General features: G+C 36.8%; 1 protein-coding gene across 4 annotated transcripts in view; it reads left to right on the top strand.

Annotated features, from left to right (window-relative positions):
* Nucleotides 1-251: 251 nt before the first annotated feature.
* Nucleotides 252-10,793, top strand: part of LOC131308877 (sulfate transporter 1.3-like) — a 30,355-nt gene continuing 19,813 nt past the window's right edge. The window contains exons 1-14 of one of the 4 annotated variants that reach the window (XM_058335921.1): nucleotides 252-289; nucleotides 663-1,012; nucleotides 1,131-1,179; nucleotides 1,268-1,472; nucleotides 2,086-2,260; nucleotides 2,483-2,548; nucleotides 2,940-3,053; nucleotides 3,147-3,263; nucleotides 3,346-3,472; nucleotides 3,578-3,864; nucleotides 3,950-4,140; nucleotides 5,297-5,382; nucleotides 5,710-5,786; nucleotides 5,888-6,433. In XM_058335921.1, the coding sequence (XP_058191904.1) occupies nucleotides 686-1,012; nucleotides 1,131-1,179; nucleotides 1,268-1,472; nucleotides 2,086-2,260; nucleotides 2,483-2,548; nucleotides 2,940-3,053; nucleotides 3,147-3,263; nucleotides 3,346-3,472; nucleotides 3,578-3,864; nucleotides 3,950-4,140; nucleotides 5,297-5,382; nucleotides 5,710-5,786; nucleotides 5,888-6,028 (1,962 nt within the window). In that variant the 5' untranslated portion in view covers nucleotides 252-289; nucleotides 663-685 and the 3' untranslated portion in view covers nucleotides 6,029-6,433. The other 3 variants (XR_009194589.1, XM_058335920.1, XR_009194590.1) reach the window with 3 other exon arrangements.

Below are 10,793 nucleotides of genomic sequence, written 5' to 3' on the forward strand. Positions count from 1 at the left end.
ACCAAATTGATTTTACGAATAACAATATTATCTCCTCCCATAATTGCTTATTTAATAACACAGTTGTCTTTTATTTGATGAGCTAAATTCTAATTTTCCGGCTTGGGCAGTGTATGTAGGTGCGAAAACGATCTAGGTTCATTATTTTGTCTATGAAGGATATACAAATTTCGTGCATTTTTCGTTCTGTTGACTTTTAACCCCTGTAAGTTGCTTAATATGGTTATATATGCATATAAGCGTTCCATAGTCACATTCTCTACGGTTCTTCTTCCATAGTGATCATAAGGTAATTAATTGCTTCTGTTGAGCACAGCATAATCTTGTAGTGGTCATATATTTGCTCTATACTGTAGTATTTGCAACTTTTAGCTCTTTATGATTCTATTGAGGAACGCTAATCTATGCTTCCGTACTCAAGTGGAAGATTGATTCTTTACCACTTGTGGATTGCCAATGTTGATGAATTTATACGCGAATCTTTTCCCTTGTCCTTTCCTTTACCTTTCACATTTCTCATCAACAGATAATGGAAACTAGTATTTGATAGTTTAAATAGCAACAATAATAAAACACTGGCTGATGTTTCTATGAAATGATCATACCGTTTGGATTTTGACTTCAGTCCTTTTTTCCCATCTGTTTGTTATTTTGTTACAAAGGTGAGCATAAGTGCCTAGCCACAATGAGTGGTCGTGTGACTGATGAGGTAGAAATTGATGATACAAGATCGCCCTCATCGCGTCACCATGTGGAGAATTTGCCGTATGTTCACAAGGTGGGACTGCCTCCAAAGCAGAAACTTTTGAAAGAATTCACATCGACTTTGAAGGAAATTTTCTTCCATGACGAACCCTTGCGCCATTTTAAGGACCAACCAAAATCTCGAAAGTTGATACTTGGCCTCCAAGCCCTTTTTCCCATTCTTGAATGGGGGAGGGATTACAATCTGTCCAAATTCAAAGGTGATCTCATCTCCGGACTAACCATCGCAAGCCTTGCTATTCCTCAGGTACAAAAGCTAATGAAGTGATGAAACTAGATTTTTTCGGGAAATAAACTATCATTTCCCTGTGATCCAAACACAACGTTCAGACAATTTCTAACAGTTCATTAACTTTTTGAAATAGGATATTGGATATTCAAAGCTTGCAAATCTTGATCCCCAATATGGTTTATGTGAGTCTTTATGTTGCTTATGAAAAACCTAAACTTCCTTTGTCGTGATAACTTAACTGAATCGTATTTGTGTCCTCATATACCACAGATAGTAGCTTTGTTCCACCTTTGGTTTATGCCTTTATGGGTAGCTCAAGAGATATTGCCATAGGACCAGTGGCAGTGGTATCTCTTCTGCTAGGAACCCTACTGCAGAAGGAGATTGACCCATCTAATAAGGTTGAGTACCAGCGACTTGCCTTCACGGCTACATTCTTTGCCGGAATCACTCAAGCGACATTAGGGGTTCTCAGGTATCCTGGTTTCTTGTTACATGACTTTTATGTGGTTTCCTTCGTTTGCTGCCTCTTGTGCATTATGGTCCGGTTTTTCAATTTTTTGGTACTCACCCAACATTAAGGTGTGTCTCGTTTGATTTTTTTTTTTTTTCCCTTTTTTTTTCACCCAATCTTCATCAAATTTGGATGGCAAACTGTTTCCGAACAATTGTGTCTGGCTCTTGAGTGGAAAACAACTGTCACTTTCATTTTGGTTTTGAAGTGATATTCATGCTTGGTATAATGGTCGTTTTTTATTTTTGTTTTCATTTGAAGAATAGGGACAAAGGGCTGATCTTTGAATAGAATTGGCTTAGTTTGTTGGATGATTTATCTCGTGTCTAGTAAATGCAGAAATTGCTTGGCAACCTGTTTCTGATAATAGAAAACACTAAGAAAATAACCAATATTAAAACGATGAGTATTTTCAAACTTTCAATTGTCTTTGTATCGGAAAACAGGATAATGAAACAATTCCAGACAGACTTCATAAATACAAGGAAAGGAACTTATAGGGGAATTCAAAATGTGAGGTTGGTCAACCAGACAAAGCTAGAACTCTAGATTTGACTTGGCATTTTATTTTCAGATTGGGCTTCTTGATTGATTTTTTGTCGCATGCCGCCATTGTTGGGTTTATGGCTGGAGCTGCCATTACTATTGGTCTTCAACAGCTTAAAGGTTTCTTAGGCATAACAACCTTCACAAAGAAGACTGATATAGTCTCTGTAATGCGCTCAGTATGGACTACGGTACATCATGGGGTAAGACTAAGCTCCGTTAGTTTCATTAAGGCACTGTTTGGATCTTGTATTTATGGGGGAAAAGGAAATGTAAACGTTTACCTATCTGTCCCGTTTATGCAATCAAGATTCAAACAGTGTTTTAGAAAGTTATTGCAACCTAAAAAGCTTATTTCTTGTTTCTCTATGCCTTTAGTGCAACATTTTTATTTTGTTTGGTTTGTATTCTTTCTATCCTTGCAGTGGAACTGGCAAACAGTACTCATAGGAGTTTCATTCTTGGCCTTTCTTCTCATTACCAAATACATTGTAAGGTTTCCTGCTCCCTCCTTTTCATGCCTAGGGTTGCAAACAAGCAGAGCTCAACTTTAAGGTGTTCGAGCTCAGCTCATTTGAAATCCAGTGATCTCGAACCGGGCTTGAGCCAAATATTTGAGCTCCAGCTCGCTTAGTATTTTTGAGAGCTAGAGCTTGGTTCGAGTGCTAAACCAGCCAAACCCATATATACAAGCCAAGCTTATCTAGAATGGTCGAGCTAAGGCAAGTTCGAGCTCGGCTCCTTTACTAAACTAACTATGCCGAGCTTTGAGCTGCTCGTAAACAACTCAGTTCATTTGCAGCCCCATTTTAACCCTTAATTCTCCTAAAGTTATTCTGTGGTAGGTAGGCTTCTGTTTAATTTCTTTCTTAACTGGGACAGGGAAAGAAGAACAGAAAATTGTTTTGGGTACCAGCAATTGCTCCACTGATTTCTGTTATTATCGCAACCTTTTTCGTGTTCATCACCCATGCTGACAAGCATGGTGTTCAAATTGTAAGTACTCATCAAAATCCTTTTCCTTTAAAGGTGTTCAAGTTTTCAGTTGTGGGTAATCCTTAGCTAACAATAATCATCAAAATTTGGAAGGTAAACCATATTAAAAAAGGTGTGAATCCGGCTTCTGCAAATCAAATTTTTTTCACGGGCGGATATCTTCTAAAAGGGTTCAGGATCGGTGTTGTGGCAGGAATGATAGCACTTACTGTAAGCATTTCAAATGTTTATACTACAAGAAGGACATATCTAATCCAATAGAGCTTCTAATGGAAATATTTTGGTTTTGCAGGAATCCGTAGCAATTGGAAGAACATTTGCAGCCATAAAGGATTATGAACTTGATGGAAACAAAGAAATGGTAGCATTAGGAACGATGAATGTCATTGGCTCAGTGACATCTTGTTATGTGGCCACAGGTAAAAAGCAAATTTCGGCAAATAAAACTGAGCTTCTGATGATCAACTGAACAAAGATTCCGTTGGATTCCAGAAACTTCAATTTTTTAAAACTTCTTTTGGCAGGATCATTCTCTCGCTCGGCAGTTAATTTCATGGCCGGTTGTAATACAGCCGTCTCCAACATTGTGATGTCGTGTGTGCTATTGTTAACTCTGTTAGTGATCACCCCACTATTTAAGTACACCCCAAATGCCGTTATTTCTTCTATCATCATATCAGCCGTGATTGGACTAATCGACATTCAAGCCATGATCCTCATATGGAAGATCGACAAGTTAGACTTTATTGCTTGTATGGGCGCCTTCTTTGGTGTGGTTTTCGTTTCGGTTGAGATAGGCCTCTTGATTGCTGTAAGGAAAAAGGATTACGGTTTCTGTTTTGTGTATGTTTTGACTACCATTTTTCTTATTTTGCTAATATGTCTTAATATGACAGGTTGGGATTTCTTTTGCTAAAATCCTGCTGCAAGTGACGAGGCCGCGGACTGCTCTACTGGGGAATCTCCCGAGGACTAGTGTTTACAGGAATATAAATCAATACCCAGACGCAACAAAAGTTCCAGGAATTCTAATTGTGAGAGTTGATTCTGCAATCTACTTCTCAAACTCCAACTATGTCAAGGAGAGGTATTGATGCTCTTGGCCTTTTTGTCAATCTTATGAACTTAGTTTTTTTGTATTGAAAAAGGAGAAAAAAAGTACTGCATTTGGTTCATGGATTTGCGGAGCGATCAGTTGGGTGAAAGGAAAAGTTGAAGACAAGAGACAATATCATAATGGTTAGAGATGTTAAAGATATTACTGTGGCTTTGTTTGTATCATGAATTTAGAAAGGGATATACGGAAGCAAAGGAAAAGATAAAATGATTCTCTTCCATTATAAATCCTGTTACAAATCGATAATCCAGACAGTCTTATTGGTGGTCTACTGTAGTCTTAAAGAGGTTTCGGTTTTGTACCTAGAGTTGTAGACGAGGAAGCACCGACACTCCTAACTGCTTGTCATAGGTGTGTCAAACATTTCAGGCACAGGTATGGGACATGCCACATGGCGTGTCCATAAATTTAATTATCCTCAAGTAGGGGATGCACCAGGGACACATCGAGAACATCCGTGTCTCAACTTGGACACGGATAGAAACATGAGGATCAATTGATAACAGTGAAACCTTATCTCGGGGGTATGCTATTCCAAAAATATTAGGACAGAACTTCGAATAAATAAATTTTGAACAAATAAAACCCTCATTTAACTTGTAAAATTTTGAAAAGACAACAATAAGAGTTGTAAAGACACTCCCTCTGTCCCAATTTAAATGTGAGCACTTTATTTTGGTGTAAGAAAATTAAAATAATAATGTGTAGAAGATATTTTTTGGAAGTTTGAAAATGCACGAAAAACCGTAGGGGACATTTAAATTGGGACGGATGGAGTATTAATTTAGTTTTGGTTGTTACCATATGTTTGGGTAGACTGAGATACAGACATAAAAGAAGGAAGATTGGCCTTTGTGTTACATGAATATGGAAGGATGGAATGTTCTTACGGAACTTGATTTCTATCCTAATATTACATATTTTCTACTATCCCCCACCGTGTCCATGCTAGTGTCGGTGTCCGTGTTTCTCAGGTTGTAAATATATGCTGACTTTCACTTTTCCATTTTGCTCAATCATAGATGGTTACTTTGAATGTTAGGAGTATTTTGTAAGACATGAAAATACGGTCATAACATCGTTTAACTTTTGGAACCTGATTAATAGTAAACCCCATTTTTTGCAGGATTTTGAGATGGCTAACCGATGAGGAGGAACAAGTGAGAGCAAATAAGCAAACCAGGATTCAGTATCTAGTAGTCGAAATGTCACGTAAGTGATTTTCCATTCCTCTTATAGTAATTTCCAACCAAAAACCTTGGATAGGCACAGTGATAGTCACCTGGCGACCAGGGTACGGAGGAAACTTTTTTCTGGCATTGGATTGAATCAACTCCCGCGTGCTATCAATTCCTGTGTCGGGTCACTTCATAGGGGGTTTTGTCTTGGCTTTAACCGGGTCCCACAAAGTGGATAGTTGGATTGGTCCCCCGGCTTAGTCAGGCCATTGGGGCAGATACCAAGTTATTTAAAATACATAAGTTCCAACCACAACTCAACAACTTGTATCGACCTGGGATTATGATTTTTATCTTGCAGCCGTTACTGATATAGACACCAGCGGCCTCCATGCCTTGGAAGAACTATACCGAACCCTCCAAAAGAGAGAAATTCAGGTATAACTCAAACTAGAGCATGTGTTTTCAAATCCGAAGTGAAGATTACCAAGTACTTAAATGTTGTATATACCTTAGTTGTTTTGACTTCCTTTAAACAGCTTGTTTTGGCGAATCCGGGGCAAGCTGTGATCGATAAACTCTACACATCCGGTTTTGCAAACTTGATAGGAGAAGACAAGATCTTCCTCACGGTAGCAGATGCGGTGCTTACGTACGCTCCAAAGACAGAAGAACCTTGAAGAGATCACATCCGTGTCGGTTCGATAACTCGTTTCTCGCTCTGCGATGTGCTTCGACGTCGCGGTGATGTCGCTAGTGTGGTAGTTTTGCTTGTCAAGTCTCTAGGAAAACTTGCGAATTGCAGTGTTGATTTTTGGTGTTTAAATGGATTTGGTGCGGGGGCTGGCAAAATAGTGGGGTTGGTGCATAAAGGTGTTGTAAAATCGTTTTGTTGGGGGGAAAAGCAGGGCCATGGTGATTCTGTTTTCCAGAGCTCAGCCACTACTTTTCAATGTGTATCAGTGTGGTGTTCTTTGGTCCGTTTTCCTTCCATTGTAAAGTTGTGTGGGGCTTTATTCTCTTCTTTGTAAAGTTGTAAAGTGTGGATTTTATAACAGTGGAAGAAAGGCTATTCTGTTCTGAAATTTAAAATTCTCTGCTGCCTCTCAATAATGGAGTATAGAACTAACTGAGCAACTATTTCAAAATATAATTTTCGTAAAGGGTAATAAAAAATATTCCCAATATTGAAGTTAATATACTTTTGGGGAATTGATTTTCACACTTTCCTTTTATCTAAATGAACTCATTTTTCTATTTTGTAGTAATGTGAAATTACATAATTACCTTTTTCATGTGTGAATGGAAAATATATGAAGGGTAGTTTTGTAATTGTATATGAATGAGAAAAAAAAAAAATGAAGTGCACTTGAAGAAAACAAGAGTGTAAAAATCAATTTCCTAATTTCATTTCTTATTTGAGAGATTTGTTTTAAGTATCATCAGTGTTACGTTCTGATTAATACAAGGACAGACACTGACAATAATTTCTAGAGCCGCTGTTGGTCCCAACCCGGACCATTGTCATCATAATTACGGAATAAACCCAAACCTAACACTTACTACGGAGGTTCCGTAAATAAAATTTACGGTTTAAAAGTGTTTTGGACGATTCAGATTGAAGACGAATTATTAACGGTAAAAAATATTTATTACCGATCAATGATTAAAAAGTTATATCAACTGTTGATTGCCAAAACAGATGACTGAGATCGCGCTTTCTTCGTGAACAAGCTAGTCACGGCTGCTCCGTGAATAAGACAATCACGTACTACCTTATAAAGCAAATGTTCTGCGAAAACATCATATTTAGAACATCATATATACTGTTTGAAGTTCCAAAAATATTGCTTTTCAGAGTAATGCAATAACCAAGCTAGCTCAGTTGGTTAGTCTCATTTCCCTCCTTCCATGAAGTTCAGTGTTCGAGATCCAAGAGGGACGGATTTGGGGTCAGGGCTTTGGACAATCTCTAAACTTCTGCTGTAATGACTCTAGAAACAAAACATCACAAAGGTCAGATTCGGCTCCCCTCCAGTATACTTTTGTCCATTATTATCCATTGTGCGATTGAGATTCATTCTATTCATCCACAACCATATCTATGGCTACACTTTTGTCACATAAACCGAGCCATTTCCCACCCCAAAGACCATTGTATTGGCTCGCCAAAACAACGTATTACCATTCAACTCGACTTTTTTTAATAACTTTTAGTTTTGTCTTTATTTGAATTTTTTTCCACATTTATTAGTTTTGTGCTAAACTCTTATGACTTATTGATTTATCTCGACGAGACAAATTGGAAAGGTAAAAAAAAAAATTTACTTTTACTCAAATATTTTGAAAAGTAACCAGTTTAAAGTATAAAAAAAAGTCGAAAAAGTCTACCCATTTTGCTAAAAAATGGTTATTTCTCAAAATATTTTGGTAAAAGTAAAAAAAAATTTACTTTTTCGATTCGTCTTGACAAAATGAATCGGAAAACCAAAAAAGTGAGGCGTAAAACTAACAAATGCGAAAAAAATTTAAATAAAGACTAAACTAAAAGTTAGAGAAAAAGTTGAGAAGAATGGAAATGGGCCCAACAAGTCAAAACACAACAGAAAGAAGATAAAAACTTAAAATACAAGCATAACAAGTTTAGCAACACAACTTCGCGCACAACCTTAAAGCACAAGTGCAAAAAAATTTGAATAAGGACAAAAAAATAATCCAAATGAAATTAAGCTAAAAAAAAGTCCGAAATTTTGCTTATATGAACAATGCTACATGCATAACTTTAAAGCATAACTGTATCTGAAATCATGGGATGGACATGGATCTACTTGTATTTTACGGTTCCGGACACAATTGTGTCCACAGTTGTATTTTAAAGTTGTGTTGTTAGACTTGTTGTGCTTGTATTTTACTCCCTCCGTTTCTAAATGAGAGTCCATGTTACTATTCCAAACACTTCAAAAAATTATTTATATCTTTCAATTTGTAATATTAAAAATATCCAATATGGATATTGTTTGATAAATTTCAATTAATTTTATCATACAAAATTTTTAAAATTATAAAAGATGTTACTCCTATAAATTAAAAGATAATAAACAAGACAAAAATAACAGAGAAAAAAGTGAGAGTGAACTCATTTAAAAACGGAGGAAGCAAGTTTTTTTCTTTTCGTTGTGTTTTTGACTTTGTTGCTTGACTTGTTGGGATTAGACTTTCGCCAGCCAAAACAGTGGGCTTTGGGTTGAGAAATGGCCAGGTCCATATTGCAAAAGTGTAGCCATGGATCAGGTCCATGTGGTAAAAGTGTAAGCATGCATATGGTTTTGGATGTATAGTGATGCAGTAGCCAAAGAGGAGGAGTTCCATTTTAAGCATGCCAAGGCCCATTTCTACTTATCGGTATTTTCGTAATATTACTGATCATGGATTTAGGTGATGGGCCTGCCTGGGTTCGATTTGAAACGACCAACAGTCAGAACACATTGTCTTTGGCTATGAGTCAGAACACATTGTCTTTGGCTATGTGCCGTGTGTTTTTTAGCCTTCTGAGGCCGTTTAGGCTTTCAATTAGGCCTTCGTTCCGTTTTTGGGCTATTCTTTGCGCTCTTATAACTTTCCGTAGGAAAGTCCAATTCAGCCCATTCTTTTTTCTGATGTTTTGTTTTTTCGTTTAATTTGTGGGTCCGAATTAATTTCGGTATTGTTTCTTTATGTTTTCTAGGGTTCGCGTTGCTACCTTTATATTCAGTTTTATGCCTTAGGGCTAAACAGTTGATTATTGATAAAGAAAAGAGTCAGATAGAGTTTCTCTAAAATATTGTGTTTGTGATTGTCCTTATCGCTTCGATCATCCATTTTCTTATACGCTTCCCTGCATCATATAGAATGAATTTCAACCACACACAATGAATGATAATGGACAGATGGATGATAATGGACAGAAGTATACCGGAGGGGAGCCGAACCCACAAAGGTCTCTCCCTCTTCTTTCCCACCCCAAAAACCTGCAAAATTTGGTCAGATAAAGAGAGCAATATTGGAAACAATTGTGTCACAAGAAGAGATCCAAGAGAAAATGGCAAGACCGGCAGAATCAGACTTTCCCCGGAGCGGGTGCGGGAGCAAACTCATTCGCTCCTACAACTTGAGGTAATTCGGAGAAGCTGTCAATTACAATTCTAATCAAAAGAAAAAAACTGATTTTGGCATTCTACTTTTTTTTATTATAGCACTTCAAAATTTATCTTTTTAGTGTAATGTAACTTGCTAATTGCTATGGTATAAATTTTCCTAAAAGAAAAATTTTAAAGTGCTATCATAAAAAAGTGGAGTGTCAAAATCATTTTTCTAATAAAAACACATTTTTAGCAGAGAGATAGAGAGAGTTGGAAATAAATGCAAGTGGGTGGGTCAATTGATAGTGATGGGAGGAGAGTGAGAGAAAGGAAAGGGAGAGAGCGTGGTCTTCATTAAATTTGGTTATCCAAAGAGAAAAAGTTGCTAGTTTTGGTTTCGATTCCCGTAAGCACCAATCTCTCTCTCCAAGTTCTCTAGGATAAAGTAGATTATGTTTAACGAATGACAAAAAAAATAAAAAATACAAAAATACAAAATTTGGTAGGTCAAACTCAACCTTAGCATCGTTTAATATTTTGTGATAATTCGAGTACGACTGTTTAAATATGGAATGGCATTTGAAAAAATGTTACTCCAGTATAGAGGAGAAAGACTATAGACAGAAGCGTTTTCAGAGAATAGAATTGAAGTAGAGATTCTAGTGCAATGTGAGTTTAAAATGCTGACTAGTGAAATTTTAAAAAAGTGATTTTTTAATTATTTCGTTGAGGAAATTTTGTTTGAGTCCGATGTGGATGCTCTAACTCCTGAACTTGTACTTTGACTTTTATGTTTTCGTAAACATCGTCATATCTTGCGCGGCGAAAAAATCCCATATTGTATAAACAGAAGAGTATCTGCTCCATATCATCGCCGCATTCTCTATAGTTCTTATTACGTAGTGACATCAATCAGGTAATTAATTGATTCTGCTGAGCACATCACCTGTTAGCTCTATATGTTTCTGTCCAGGAATGTTAATCTATGGTTCTTTAGTCAAACAGATAATGGAAAATATTTCATACGTAATGAAGCAACGACTATAGAATCACACTGGCAGATGTGTCTATGAATTGATCATCTCGTTCGGATTTTGAATGTAGTCCCTTTCTCCGAAGAGAAAAGTTGCTAGTTTTGGTTTCGATTCCCGTAAGCACCAATCTCTCTCCCCAAGTTCTCTAGGATAAAGTAGATTGTGTTTAACGAATGACAAAAAAAATAAAAAATAAAAAAAATCCAAAATTTGGTAGGTCAAACTCAACCTTAGCATCGTTTAATATTTTGTGATAATTCGAGTACGACTGTTTAATTATGGAATGGCATTTG

The sequence above is a fragment of the Rhododendron vialii genome, chromosome 11a (genome assembly GCF_030253575.1).
Source record: "Rhododendron vialii isolate Sample 1 chromosome 11a, ASM3025357v1".
Lineage (NCBI taxonomy): Eukaryota > Viridiplantae > Streptophyta > Magnoliopsida > Ericales > Ericaceae > Rhododendron > Rhododendron vialii.